The sequence below is a fragment of the Amblyomma maculatum genome, chromosome 4, assembly GCF_055883805.1.
Source record: "Amblyomma maculatum isolate TAMU_Amacu chromosome 4, ASM5588380v1, whole genome shotgun sequence".
Taxonomy (NCBI): domain Eukaryota; kingdom Metazoa; phylum Arthropoda; class Arachnida; order Ixodida; family Ixodidae; genus Amblyomma; species Amblyomma maculatum.
In genome coordinates, this window is record NC_139347.1 from 119,655,207 (window position 1) to 119,670,406 (window position 15,200).

The 15,200-nt window shown below is 48.3% G+C and overlaps 1 protein-coding gene across 2 annotated transcripts in view; it reads left to right on the top strand.

The window, feature by feature from the left end:
- Nucleotides 1-14,844, top strand: part of 14-3-3zeta (tyrosine 3-monooxygenase/tryptophan 5-monooxygenase activation protein zeta) — a 38,401-nt gene extending 23,557 nt beyond the window's left edge. The window contains exons 4-7 of one of the 2 annotated variants that reach the window (XM_084602410.1): nucleotides 1,472-1,635; nucleotides 4,689-4,784; nucleotides 10,954-10,999; nucleotides 14,690-14,844. In XM_084602410.1, the coding sequence (XP_084458536.1) occupies nucleotides 1,472-1,635; nucleotides 4,689-4,784; nucleotides 10,954-10,999; nucleotides 14,690-14,697 (314 nt within the window). In that variant the 3' untranslated portion in view covers nucleotides 14,698-14,844. Of the gene's footprint in view, nucleotides 1-1,471; nucleotides 1,636-4,688; nucleotides 4,785-10,953; nucleotides 12,623-14,689 lie in introns of those variants that run through there. The other variant, XM_084602409.1, reaches the window with a different exon arrangement.
- Nucleotides 14,845-15,200: the final 356 nt, after the last annotated feature.

Consider the following 15,200-nt stretch of genomic DNA (forward strand, 5'->3'; position numbering starts at 1 on the left):
CTGTCACAGCAGAGTCCATATGGGGCGTTAAACCCCATAAACCAAACCAAATGTATGTACGACTTGGAGCTCTGCTTATTCAGGGATTTGCTGTTTCATGAAGGAGTATAATGTAAGTCTTATAACCTGTCAACAGAAACTCAAGGTTACTTAGAATTAGGTTGACATGTTCGCCGTTTTGTTGTGCTGGGTTGAGTGAGAGGGGCAGGCAACGACCACATAGTCTTTGTGTTGATAAGAGCAATGCAACTGCTGCTTAGTGAAGTTGTTAGCCAGAACATACCTTTTTTTACTGTTGGTGTGTTGTGTCCTATCTGTGTTGCTAGTGAACAAACAGTACTAACAGGCAGAAGGGTGTTGCTTCCTGGTTGGAGGAGGCATGTAGGCTAGCGGAACAGTAGCTCAAATCGTACAACTGTGCTGCTTACCCAGCAGGACCGCTGCTTTGTCATGCCCGTGGCCTTTCTGCTTAGTTAACTGCACAGGCAGCATGGCTACTTACGCCTAGGAGGAGACTGTCTTGGGCTAAAACTGAATTTGGTAAACTTAGTTTGGGGTACTTTATTTTTTTTTTCCGCCTAAATCGAACTAAGACACCCTAGTCGTAAAGCCATCAATAATCATGATTATCTTCCCCACTTTCCTTTATGCATTTTCAAGTTCCTTGGGTGTTGTACTATTCCTCTTGTACAAACAAGTTGAATTGATCTCTCAGTGGGCTCCATTCCTAGACTGCTTCCTTAAATATGTTTCGAGCGCGGTGTTTGCTTTCCTGGTAGGCTCTCGTCTTCCAGTGTTTCCTCTTAGGGGCAGTCTTTCCAAAACAGTGATGTTGGTTGTAGAACAAGAGCATAGCCAGTGTCGGGCCACCGTTGTGCCTTTGTGCTCTGTTGCCACACTGCCACATGGAGAATCCCCATTGGCCTGCCTGGGTTTAACAGACTGTTTAGTTAGTGAATTTAGCGATCCATGTACAGCTAAGTGCATTGTGCTAAAGATGATTTTTGTGGTTGTGGAGTTTGAGTTGTCTCTGAAAAATCCTCTGTAGTTGGTTTGCAAAGGCTTCAGTGCAGGGTGCATGCTGGGATGGGGATCACAGCTGAGCTTGGTGGTTTTGTCACGAGCGGAGTAAGGCACTGGTTCGTTTTATGTGCTTAGGCCTGGCATACAGTCTTGCATGACAGTTCATGACAGTTGTAGAGTTCTCTCCATTTTGAGATGGGCGTGTACTGGTAGTTGTCATGAGGAAGGAAGCTATTTAAATAGACTTCCTTGCTCGCTTCTCATTATCCATTTTGAGGAAAAGTACTTTTTATGTGCTTTTCACTTGTGAAAAGCACATTGGCAAAATGTTTGTGCTGCCTTTTCTATGAAAATGGCGTATTCAGCAGCAGAGACGGCAGCTCAGCAGTTTTTTTGCTGGCGGGTGTTAATAGTAGTGTGATCCGTTTGTGTGTGCTTACCGCTATAGGTGTGGTGGAGGAGTCTCAGAAGGCCTACCAGGAGGCCTTTGACATCAGCAAGAGCAAAATGCAGCCCACACATCCCATCCGGTTGGGGCTGGCCCTAAACTTCTCAGTGTTCTACTACGAAATACTGAATTCTCCAGACAAGGCCTGCCAGCTCGCAAAGCAGGTAAATGGCGTGCGTCGAATGTGTGCTCACCTCTCTTTCTCTCTCTCTCTCCTCCCACCTTTTTCCCTGCATGAAATGACTGACCTTGCCAGGTGTGGTGGAGGAGTCTCAGAAGGCCTACCAGGAGGCCTTTGACATCTCCAAGGGCAAAATGCAGCCCACGCACCCGATCCGACTGGGCCTGGCGCTCAACTTTTCCGTGTTCTATTACGAAATTCTCACTGCCCCTGATCGGGCCTGCCACTTGGCCAAGCAGGTAGAGGGTCGCTCCTTTTCTTTTTTTTTTTTCTCTCTGCCATGCCTTTGGGTGTTGCTGCGGCCGCCGCCCCTGCCTGCCTGCCACTTGGGCGAGGCCGTGACTGACCCGTGTCACTCTACTAACAGCATGACCCATAGTAGCAGGTATGCCAGGATTTGGTAGTGTTGGCATTCCTTTTGGAGCTTGAAGCATTTCGGATTGCAGTCTTGGTAGAAATATTTTGCAGGTTCTTTACGTTATTGTGAACTCGCTTCAAAGGAGCAGAAAAACCTAACTTGAATAGTCTGTTGTGCAGTTTCTGTATGCATTAGGCTAATCACCTGACCAGGCTTTGAGAGATGTGGCAAAAAAATATGTGCGCACCAAAGGCATGGCGTAAAGAAAAGGACTGACCGTGGATTGCTTGGCCAGGCTAGCAGCAGTGTGGGAGACTCCTTTCGGTGTTTTGTTTTGTGCTGTGTATGGCCATTCAGCCGGGAAAGCAGCTTGGTTTGCAATGGCATTGCCTCGTTTGCTATAATGGACAGAGTTGGCTGAGTGGTGCATGCTTGAGTTGAATGTGCTCACCGCAGGAGTCTTGCAAAAGTGTTTGAAGCAGGCTGTAATGCGATGTTTGGACAGTGCTGGTGTAAAAACCCGTGTGTATACAAGGAGCTGTAGGAAGTCTCTTGGAGCACTGCCCTTCCACACAAATTTTTGGTTTGAGACTTCAGGACGTTTTATGGCCTGGAATGGTTGCAGATTGCTTGGCATCTTTTTGTCTTGGTTAATGCTTGTCAAGTAGCACAGATACTATGACGGTTTGCACATTGGCTGCTCGAGCCGATTACCTTGCCAAGCATGCTGCTACTTGTTTTGGCTTCAGCCTCTTCCTGCCAGTTGTGCATGTCGTAAAAATGGCGTGCAGGTGCACACATCATTAAAAATTGCCTGAAATGATTTTTTTGTGAGTTGAGACTGTTGGAAGCTGTTAGTGTGACTAGTGGGTGAAGGGAGAGTTTGCAGGGAACTCACCATGACGAGAGCCCTCGACATTTGGCATTAGTGGGAACCTGCCTTGTTCTGCTGTGCTGCTGTTTCAAGGCCGGTCAAATATGCTTATTGTTAAAGCCTGAAACTTTCTGCTTTGAAAACGTCTTTAATTCCACGAGCTCAGAGCGAAAATTCTGCAGTGTTTCATGTAAGTTATCAAAAGATGCTTCAGAATACCCTTGGTATTAAATTCAAAAAAATATTCAAGGCTACTAGATTGCTGTCGGCTTACTGGCTGCTAGAAGCTAACTTTTGCAGTGAGTTTGTGTTATGGTGTGGCAGTGAATTGCCGAGATGGTTGCTATGGATGAGGAAATGACGGGAAGCGCTGAAAAGCGTGGAGTACTGACAGCAACAAATGCAGAGTGCAGTCACAGCATTGGGCAGCAGCAGGGCGGTGATGCAGGCAGAAGCTTCGTGGGGTACTACATGCATTAAGGCAATTTGACTTTCAAGCAATTACGTGTCTGTTGGTTTCATATTTGGGCGTGGGCTCAGTTGGCCTTTTTGGTGGAAGGAGGCCTCTACTATGGTTGGTAGTAATGACGAGAGATTGCATTGGTCAAATGAGTTGCATTCCTTTTGTTGCTTGTTCCAACCTGTGCATCAGAAAAGGAAAAAAAAAATTCTAGGGTGCTCTTTAGATCACTAAACTGTGATGAGGCTTTCGAAGCCCTCCACTACAACCCCTCATTCTCTGTTCTCACTCCCACCTTCGCAATGACACGATAGCGTAAGCTATCAGCAAACCTGTAAAGCCTCGCTTTAACAGCCATATGAACATGCCTGCAACGCCTAGGGACATTGTGACAGCAAGGGTCTTAGCAGGCTAATTCTGATATCGTCCAGTATGAAAGGAGAGGCCAGAGTCTGCAGCTCCTGCCAAACGTAATATCTGGAAGCCCTACGTCCAGTTAGTGCTCGGCCATGTAGCTACCAGCTACCGTATCTCTTGTAACATAAGCGTTACGGACGGACGAATGGACATGATCGAAGCATGAGTCATTAAAGGCTGTTGCCTTAAAATAGGGATGCCTATGCAGAATCCTGCGCAAGATGCTTAAGTCTGCTATTTTATTGTAAAAGCAATACTCGGCAGTCAAAGTGAGACCTCGGGTGGCCGCAGCTATGCAGTGTCGCTACGGTCTCTCCATAAAAAATCAGCCTGCCATGACACTTGAAATAATGTTCCACCTATGCCACGGGCAGGAGCTGCCAACTCTGCAGCAGTTTGCATTCTCGTTACCCCTACAACACGCAGGCACGTCCATACAGCTTGGTTGAAGCTTGGCTTTATATGTGAGCTGGTAGCTTACGCTCTCGCGTCATACCCTTAAAGAATGGGCTTAAGTGTCTGCAGTAATGTAGCAGGCAAAAGATTCCGCCGTTGCTTTCGCAGTTCAGCTAGGGTTAACCAGAGCTAAACCACAACTCATTCTTTAGCGGAAGGGTCTTGTCATTGAGAATGCTTCTGGTCAGGCACTGCTACCAGAAGCGGTGGTGGCTTTGTGGTAGTGCACCCACCTCTCACTCGGGAGAGTGCAGGGTTCACTACCTAGTCTTAGGGGCGACCATTTTTGCAGTCAGTACATTTCCCCAGCCTTATTGTTGGGTACCAGCTAGTTTTATCGTGGGTTTGTGGGTGGTGAATGCGTGAGAAGTCATGCGCCAAATTATGCTGATTTAAGTTGCCATGCCCTAAACAGTTCCCTGCGTGAATCATGGTGTGCCTAACTTTTGTGCCTTTTCTTGTTTTTTTCAGGCGTTCGACGACGCAATCGCGGAGTTGGACACGTTAAATGAGGATAGCTACAAGGATAGCACGCTCATAATGCAGCTCCTCCGAGACAACCTCACGGTGAGTGGACCCAATTTGATCTCAGGTGTGTTGAGACCTTCAAACAAGTAGAAATCTGAAAGACTAATGCGTTCTGTAGAAGTGGAGCCCTGCCCGACTACTGAGAGGCAGGGAAATTCGATCCAAACCACAGCTGCTGTCATTGCATAGAGTTGAAACTCTGTTAAGCCCTGTGAATGAAACGTTGCTCTACACTGCTGCTCCTGGTGCTGCTTTCAGAGCACGAAGGCAGCAGAAAAGCGCTTGCAGTAGGCACTACAGTGCCTCTGAAATTGCTCCGTTGGGATGCTGGCGTGCTTCGAACTGATGGAAAGGCACTTTTCTCTGCCACTGCATTTTCTACTGGGTGTCCCAAGTTGTATGTGGAATTGCCCCGTTTCAGCCTAGCATTGCAAATTTAGACAAATGTGGTGTTTATTTCTTTGAAAATTTGCTTGTGGACGTTCATTTTTTCGAAACCTTGCAGAGCTGCTTTCTGAGCTCGACGCTTTCTGGAGACCAGCTGCTTTAAGGAGACAATAGCAATAGAGATTGAGGCAATTTATGGCATCTGGTTGTAGGTCTCCATCCACAAGAAGGCAGCGGCAAGCTGCTGCGATGCGTGTTTCACACGTCAGCTGCCAGTGCACTGCAGCCACGTGGTAGCAGTGCGGGAGGTGGATATCAGACTGGATGGGGTAGGCCAGCAAGGCACACATACCTCGTAATAAGTTTGTATATAGACGATTATAACTGGACTCTATTCGTCCCCTTGACTCATGAGGCCTCCTTAGCGCAAAATCGTTTGACCTTGAGTACAGGCTGACAATGTATCGTGCTGCAGCCATAGCTTGCAAGTTGTGTTTTTTCGAAGACTGTCATTCAGAGACGTTTAGTCATGCACTAAATGCTTCTTGTGATTCATTTCCACTCTCGAGTACAGTCTCGGTCATCTGAGCTATTGTCCCTACTGTGGTCCACAAAAGGAACAGCATATAGCAGCTCATGCAAAGATCTTACTTTGCTTTCTCCAATATTGTGTGCTTTTCCAACTTGCCGCACTTCCACTCTGCTGCGATGTTTTCTGCTTCTGCGTAGAGGATCACTTGATGCTTGAAAGCCACGCTGTATTATTGCCATCTGTTAGGCATCGACACTCACACTACCGACAGTCAGTGATCCGATGCCAGTGAAGCAAAATGCAGAAATGCCTCTTTTGATTTCATGTGACTTGTCAAGATGTTCGAGTTTAGACTGGACTGGATCTGAGGCATGACATTGCAGGCTTGAGACACGAAAACAAGAATGGGGGTGTATCTTTCTACAGCTTTAATCGGCCTGCTTTTGTACCATGCCTAGCTAAATGCCTAGTTAATTCGACCTCCTTTAATTTGGAAATGTTAATTTGAACTAGTAGTGTGGTCCTGGCTGACCCATGCAAGACTGTGGTGTCAGATGCTTGTTAATTCAAACAGTGGGCAGACTCTCTCGTGGTGATTTGGACAGGAGATTGGGTCAAAGTAGGTACGACCCACGCAGCCCACATTCAGTGAAATAGACCCTCTGGAGACTCTGTTGCATGGAATAGTTTGTGCGTGCTATCACAGCATGACCCCATTTTCAAGGTGTATATCAGCTGAATAGTTTTGGTTTCATTTTCCTTTACTTCATGTAAGCAATTGGGCGCTCGTGTTGGCCAGTCACCTTTTCGGCTCTCCTTGTGTGTCACTCATCTTGGAATTGGGTCGCACTGTTCCAACACTTGTGCATATACCCCTTGTGGGCGTCCGCATGCTGCATTGAAACTGCGCGTTGGCCGCAACTTGTCTCACCGCAACGCTTCACCGCGGGAACTGTGCTGTGAACTGAGCATCCCCAAAATGATGCGGGGCTGTTTTATAGAGACACCTCTGCAGCTGTGTCTCATTGCAAAAAGGGTAGCAGAGATGCCCTACTTCAATGTTCCCAGCAGTGTGTGCAAAGTACTCAAAATAGGCATTGAGATGAAATTGTGGGCGCCTAGCATTGTCGGGTCCATGCGGTAATTTGAACTTCGGTTAATTAGAACATTTTTTCTTGTCCCTCGAAGGCTGAATTAATGAGTTTACTGTATTGCACGCAAACGTGCGGTAGTAGCCACAGGCTGGCCAAAACTACTTTTGCCAACCGCCTAGAGGTTGAACCCACAATGTTCTGAAGACCAATATATAATCAAGCCTCGAATTGGCCGTTCTGTGGCATACCTTCTGCAGTCTGGTTCCGGCCGGCACTCGACAAATTGTAGCCATCCCTTCACTCTCCAAACATTCCCTTTCATCTGCCTCTTCTGCATATTGCTGCAGGCTCCATTGAAGTTCCTGGATAGCTGTGGCCATAACATTCTCATTTCTGCAGTTGGAGTCTTTTGCTTTGGCTCTGTGCAGTGAGCTGGCCGCCACCATTTTGATTTGTCTTGGGGCCATGTAGCATGTGTGCTTGCTAATACAGAATGCCTTCTTTGCGAATAAGAGCAACACATAAGTGCTGCCAACAGGTGGAGTCTATTACTCCTGTGCTGGTGCGTTCTGTCATTTAACCAGCAATTGTCCCGTCTTATATTTTGTCCACCGTAGGCTGCAAGAATGCCCGTATGTATGCATGCAATGTTCAGGGGTGGAAGTATTGCTCCATTCTGTTCCAAACTGCTTTTCTGCTCCATCCTGCTCCAAAATGCAATATCGCTCCAAAATTGCTCTAAACTGGCTGCCTCGATTTTCTGCCATCAAATTTAGCAGAACCTAGGAAAAATATTGCAGCACCGAGGGCAGAGATATCCACGCACCTTGCAATCATCTGGAGTATAATTTTTATAAAGGAGGGAAGCATGGAGCATAATAAATGTTAGCAAATAAGTTTAGAGTGAGCCACAGGCTATTAGAGGGAATTGTGGAAAAACAATGCACTGTGCGTGTGACATAGCAGCTTCTCCAAGCCTTTTGAATTACTGGTGGAGAGAAGCGCGAGCAGCAAGGCGAAGCAAATAGTGCAGACTACTGCAAGCCATTAGGAAACTTGTCTGACTGCAAAAAACTGCACAAGTTGTTCTAATGGTTCTGCTGTGAAAACAAGACCATCGAGTATTTTTGTCAATGTCAAGGTTGTCAGCCTTACGGTAGACAAAATCATACTTGAGGTGTTATGGGTTGGTATGCTAAAGGTGTTAATCGTTATGAAGCTTCTCAAGAGTGTTAGAAAGGAATACAGGGCCTATGCCAAGATCTTAAAAATGAGCTCCAGTGTTCCTCAAGCAAAGAATGAACTATTATCTGGAGGCAGTGAAGTAAAAATGCTGAAGGATGAAAAGGCTAGCCTTCAGTGCCATCTTTCTTGAAGGCACTACTGACCAGTGCTCAGGAATTTATCAGCGCAGACATTGGATCAAAAAGTATATGCATAACTCTTTCTTGAAGGCACTACTGACCAGTGCTCAGGAATTTATCAGCGCAGACATAGGATCAAAAAGTATATGCATAACTCTAAATTAGTGGCACTGCTTGAGTGCATAGAAGGGGTAGACTCGACATTTGCGTATATCAAGTCAAGATAGGCAAGTGCATTACGCCAGGCTAGGTGTTCAGTTACCAAGTGCGCCAGCAATCGTTTCGTTTTCTGCTAGTCTGTTCCAAGTTGTTGCTCAGGTCAGCCTGTGTTATATCATATGCCTTTACATGCTTTGGCCATTTGTCATGTCAGAGATGAGTGTGAAGTTGGAAAGGCAATGAGCTGGCATAAAAAGGAATCAGAATAATGATTGTATATTTCAGAAAAGGAAAACTGCAATTATCAAAGGCGTTTGACCTTGAAAAGTTGCTCCAAAGCATAATTCAGATGCTCCGAAATGGCTTTATTACTGCTCCAAAATGCTTGAGCCTGCTTCCACCCTTGCTTGTTTCATTGAAGCAAACAGCAGTGTTCCCAGGGTTTGCAGGGATCAGCTGCTTGTAGTTTCGCTGCCGCCTTCACATGCTAATCGAAAGTTTTCGCCGTCTGCTTGTATTGCCGCTGGCTTTAAGCGGTCCTTCGAGTACAGCTGGTATGTCGTTTTGCGGAAGCCTCTGCACATTTCTTGAGATTCGCAAGAACATAGTTTGGAGCTGTTGGCCTGTCCTATGCTTTAAAGAATATGTGCCGGGGAGTAGGCTTCCTTAAATGGCTTGCTGCCAACTGCATTGTGCCCTGGAGTGAACTTCTCACCTGCTTATCGTTGCTCGATTCCATTTTGAGTTTGACAGCTTGCCTGTGCTCCCTCCCATCTTTCATTATTGATGCGAAAGTACGAAACTGATGGGGACTTTTGACTAGAGTCTTACTAGAGAAGTTACGGCAAAAGAAGCACAAGCAAGATGAATAAAGGATTGGAATAGTTAAAGTGCACTATTAATTAACATGAATAAGAAAATGATCAAATTTTTGACCATGCCAAAAAAGTTGCATTCGTGGTATCATGCCAATGTTGTTGGCATGGAGACACCGCCACTGATGTCATGGTGTGCGTTTTAGCAACAACGTGACGTCATGGCATATCCTGGCAAGAGCTTGACGTAATGGGAGAGGGTAGCGGCAGAAGTAGTGACTCTATGGGAAATTTGCACCCTCTACGACAGTGGTGTAGCCTACCACAGGATGTCATGAAGAGGTGACAGCATGTGCGTCGCCTCAGCTTTAGTGTAGGTTGTGCCAGTAGTTGGCTTGCTGTCGATGCTTTCGCATTTCTCCAGTGCGGGTGGCTGCAATAATGCTTTTTATTGCATAAGCAATACTATGCCAGGTTTCAGCCCGTCGCGTAAGCTCGGCTGGTAGCCATGTTTGACCTTAGAGCGACCGCAGATGGGGCGCCTCTTCAAGCCGTCGGGTAAACACTATCGGTAGCCACGCCGTGCCGCAGAACAGAAAGAGAAGCTTTGTTAGCCTTGCTTACACAACCTACTGGGTTTAACTAAGACATGGTACACTTCAGCAGACATGTTTCCTTTCGATCCAGTATAATAATGCGTGGCATCGGTGACAAGCTCATCACAGTGGACATTGCTGCCTATTGTGCCTATTATCTGGGCAGTTTCCAAAACAGTCAAGCTCTGTAGTTGCTTCCATTTGCGCTTTTGGTGAGGTAAAAATTGACTCTCCTGTGCTCGAAGCAGCAACGCCAAACTGTCAAACGGCATTCTCGCCTGCTGTGTTGCATTCCACTCGCATTGACCTTTATGGCTTTCCAGCTGCCTTCACACTGGTGACCTGATGCTTCGGAGCACACTTGTTCAGCTTTTTCATCAAATTTGTGGATGGTGCAAAGCCTAGTGGCTCCTATTGTTACGATGGCATGGCACAGTGTCTGGCTGTACCCCTTTCCCTTTCTGTGCCCTATCGTATGCACTGTGCAGTATCTGCCAACCAGACGTGTGTACCTGTGGGGCGCTTTTTTGCCACGTCAAAAAACCGGCGCTTGTGTTTAGAGCGAGCTCCGAGCTGAGGTTTCATGTGTGCAACTAAATTGAATTGAGTGGTAAAGGAAATAAAAATGCTTCCAGATATATTCAGGACTTGCTCCCACCATAACCTGGCCATGAGTGGACTGGCAGAGACCAGTGGCTTGGCATAGGAGCTGCTCCTGCAGGCACATTCATGCGGCTTTGTGTGGTGGGACTTGTCCCAGCTGGGCGGTTCCTCTCATAATTGGGCAGCTTGTGACTATGCTTATGAGCGTGTTACTGAAGGCACGAATTAAGGGGGCTAGCGATCTAGTAGTGAAGTGCATATGTACAGACATGGATTCTCGAAGGGAGCTTGCAGACTGAAGCCATTAACACTGCTACTATTAAGCAGAGCTGCAACAGCTTCGTTCCTATCAATAAACTTTGTCACAGTGTATATACCCTTTGAAAAATTTAAAAAAAAAAAAATGTGGTGCTAGGTGCTCCGTTAGTGCTACTACACAGTGAGGAACTTCCTCCATTGCGGCCTCTTGCAGTTTAGCTTCGTGGGACATTATAAACATAGCGAACTAAGCCACACCTGCCATGTCAGCAGCCTAGTGAGTTGCCCTTGTACTGATATGGGAGGAACTGGCCAGTTCTGGTGACTCCTTGTTCATGTTAATTGAGCCTGTGGGGCATGCATAGACTGAAAGTGTGCCCTTTGATCTTGCTTTGTGCAGCTGTGGACGTCGGACACCCAGGGGGACGGCGACGAGCAGCAGGAAGGTGGTGACAATTGATCCTCGTGTGTGCGCCGAGCCCCTTCCGCGTGCATTCCCATCGCGCTGCGGCCGCCTCAGCAGCAGCAGCGGCGCCGACAACACCGTCACCACCACCTCCCGCGGCCGGCCGATGATGGTGCTGATGCTGCTGCTGCTGCTGTCGCCGCGGCCGCCAACGTCGCCGCCACCGCCCTCTCCCCTCTCCTCCTGCCCCTGTTCCTTTTCCTCCCACCGCTGCCGCCGCCTCTGGTCGTCGTGGTCTTTGCCGCCGCCGCTGCGCCTACCCCACTCCTCACTGCCCCCGCTCCACACTCCTGACCACTTTCTTTGCGCCCCCTCCCCCCTACTTCGTTGTTTTTCGTCGTGTCAGCTGGAAGGCACCCGTTGTCTCTCTCGTCTTGCCAAAACCCTCTCCCGTCCGCGAGAGAGGGGCATAACATCCGGCGGTCACGTTGTGTGGTGTCACTTTTTGACCCGTGGTGTGTGTAGTGTTGCGGCCGCCCGAGTCTCCCAGTTTTTTGTGTGTGGGTTGGGGGTGGGGGGTGGTCAAAGAGCTGGTCCAATGTTTCGTACTCTCCCTCCTGAGGGAACTTTGTTGGTGCCCAGTTTTCCTTCCCATAGTTGTGCCTGTTTCGCGCTGGCCCTTGGTTGTTTTTGCCGAGTCTGCCATAGCTAAAAATGCACCTGTGACACTCCTTTGTTGCGGCCGTTTCGGAGGGAGCTGGAACAGCAAGAATCCCAAGTCTTCCGTTGGTTTTTTTTTTATTCGCTTTAACCAGTCTTCATTCGCCTGAACGAGGGGAGGGGGTGTGTTCACTGGGCTGCTGGTTAGTTTTTCACATGCGACTGGGCTTGAGGCAGTGTGTGCATGTGGTCTATACTCAGACGAGAAAGAGCCTAGGTTTAATGCTTGTTTTCAAATGAAGGATTCGTGCCTCCTCTGCGACGATGCGACGGCAGCAACCACATTTTTTTTTATCGTACCACTACCCACTCTTCTTGGACATCGTTTATTTTTAAATGTTCAGGTTCGTGTACAGCTTTTTTTTTTTTTTTTTCATATGTCCTCCTCGAGTTCTGCTGTTGGATAGTGTTTTTTTTTTTACCTTGGAGGACGACATTCTAGTGATGCGCAGAGCTATTTTTTTTTTGTCCCAAAGGTCGAGAAGGCAGGGGGCGGGGAAATGCATAGAATAGATGACTATGCGCGGCGGCCCTCTTAAAAAGCCCGCCTAAACTTAGGAAGCGCTTTCTTCCCCTTGCGGAACAGGGAGGGGCCAGTGAGTGTCTGCGACCACTGCTGTATTTATGATCTTTAGTAGCTGACCAGTTTACTTTCCTCCCCACGAGGCGCCTCTCTCGTTGACATCTCGTTTACGCGTGTTGGACTCCGCCCCACCCAGTCTTCTCTTCACTTCACGCGCCTCCCTCCTGTCCCTCCCCCCTCCGCTGAGCCCCCTCCTTCTCCTCCTTTTCTCCTTCCTCCTCTCGCAGCAGCATCGTTATATTAAAAAAAGAACATTGTCATTTACTGGAGCTGTCACCCGATTCCTTTTGTTTGCCCTCCTGTTTGCGCATACAGTGTACCGAGAACTGATGGAAGAGAACCGTGTGCCCTTGATTTCGATCCCCGTGGTGGTTGCTCTCTTCTGGTCCTCCTTGAGTCATGCGTGTGCACTGGGAAGAAGCCCCGTGGTGTTGTGCTCCGAGCAGCAGCGGCGGCGGCCTCGGGTTTGCATCCCAGGACCCTGCCCCCGCGTCACATCAGCTGGCTGTGCAGAGCCCGCAAACTTCGGTGTTGCCTGCTTAGTTGCAAGACGCACATCTGGTTCCCCTGGAGTGCAGTATTCTTCCATGCCACCCAATTTGGAAGGAGTATGGCTGCCCTGTGGATCTATCTTCTCCATGCCATTGCTTTAATAGCCTGTGTAGTTGTACAGCCAGCGTCGACGATTTCTGGCACTACCACTTCGAAGAAAAATCTTTCACGAGATTTTTAAGAAGCAGTGTGTAATTTTCGCATGTTTTTATAAAACAGCCGAGAGGCTTTGCATCCTTAAGCCGTTTGCATGCAGAAATTTGGGTGCATTTTCTAGAAATATTGGTGCGGCACCTACCCCTTCCATTGACGGTGGCGCGGAGGTGACGATCGCGGTACTGTATGTAGGGGCTGCGCCCCTCCGTGTGGAACCTTTGTTGAATAATGAACGACCCAGGTGCGGTTGTCGTGGCGTCACGTTCTGCATGTCGTGGAGGTTAGGGAGAAGTGCTTCAGTTGTGAAGGGCGACGGGGGGAGCAGCGAAGAGATCGCAGCCCTCGCTTTTGCACCTTTGCTATTGGTTGGGACGTCTGGGCGGCCGAAGTTTGACTCCTGCTCGCAATCCGGCCGTCCCAGACTTGCTTAACGTGAAGTGACGTGCTGTGTATGAACCGCTCAGCACCGTGTCGTCCGCGACAACAGTGTGTGTGCCAGAGTTAAAGCGAACGGCATTTTGACCCTCCGTGGTTTTTCGACGGTGGGTCTGCCGTGAAAACTGGCGTGGACCGTTTGCTTGACGTGTGGCTGTTCGAGGCTTAATGTGAGCGTTATCTGAAAGTTCGCTAGGTGGTAAATAGAAGCCTGTAGGTGTTACACGAGCGCCGTTGCGAGTCTCGTGGTGAGGGTCGTGCAACTACGCAGAGTGGTGCTTAAGGTGAATCGAGTGAACAGTACCGTAGTCTCCGCTCATATTTCCTCCAAGACGAAATGTGGTTTGGATGGCGCTGGTTGCGTTAGGCTAACCTAGATAAACGTGTCAGCGCCGTAGTTCTGAAAGTTGAAAATGGCCAAGCGATTCCAATTCTTTGTGTTGCATCGTTTCACCGCACTTTTCGGAAATTCGCGGCCATAACGTGCGGTGTGAGCGCGTACCATGGTCGGCGATGGCTTGCTGCATTATCCTTAGCGAGCGTCTCTAGCCATCGGTATAGCTGAGTGAAACGTAAAAGTAGTTTTGAATGTTAATCCTTTGGAGGGAACTGACTGGTACTGCTTTTAGCCAGGAAACTGAATGCGGCGGGCCTCTGTCCGCGTGCTGTAGAATGAGAATTGGTAAGTTTCCGGGAGGAACAATATAATTGGAAAGTAGGTGTGGATTCCCTTGTGTGGTAGCGCTTTTTCGGAATGGGGAGAAAGGCCCGTTTTCCTTTCACCGATTAGCGTCGGCTGCATTGTCAGATTTCACCCGAGTAGTTGCGTAGCGTTATCGAGCATTTTTTTTTGGGGATCCAATACCCAGCTGTCTCTGATTACGTGAGGGTTCAAAGCTTAGCCCTCATTGGTAATGGGGACAACCAGAGGAACCTTTGCCGAATTCTACGCTTCCTTTTGAGTGCCTGTATAAATAACGTATTCGATATCTGGTTGTACCCGAACGTGCGTGACAAACTGCAGCTGAGTCTGGCGGGGATACTCTGGAAAGCGTTGCGAAGGGTGCGGTGAGGCTTATTTTATGGAAGGAGTGGCGAATAGGAAATTGAGGGCATTGATCAAGTAGTGGTATGAGCCTGCTGACAACTACGCACAGTGCGAAGCTGTACGCGGAAAATCGCTTTCAAAACATTCGCATCTCGGGCTCATTGTAGCGTGTTATCGTCAAGCCATTTTCCTAGCCGGTCTTTTCAACGACTACCTCTCTCTCTCTCTCTTTGCAGCAACGTGAGAGTAACCATCAGCCGGGGTGTAGAAAACTTTGTCGACGGACTCTTGCCCAGGACCGCCGGAAGTGTTCTGTTTGTAGCGAAGGTCGCCGCGCTCTTGCAGGAGGGAAGAATAAATGCCTCGGGCACGTTTTTTGTTTGTCCAACAAGAGGGCCCGTGTGGCTGTTCTGCCTATAGTTGGAGTTGCCGGTGCGCGTCGGTCCATACATTAATAGGCAACAGCACTAAGCATTCGCTGTGATAAGTTGGGCAGTCGACAGTTATCGCAAGGTCCCAACTTGGTGGGGAAATTCACCCCGATTACGCAACGTTATTTAAGGCGGGCAATAAATCTCGCTACGACTGCTAGTTACCACTGCGCACCGGGACGGCTTTTCACTCAACATATAGGCGCTTGGTTTGCCACAATTCGTGAGAAAAGTGGCTGGTGCCAACGGTGTAATGATGCGGCACCAAAGGCAGGAAGTTACATTTTAAGCGGAGCTACAAACAAGACCAAACTGG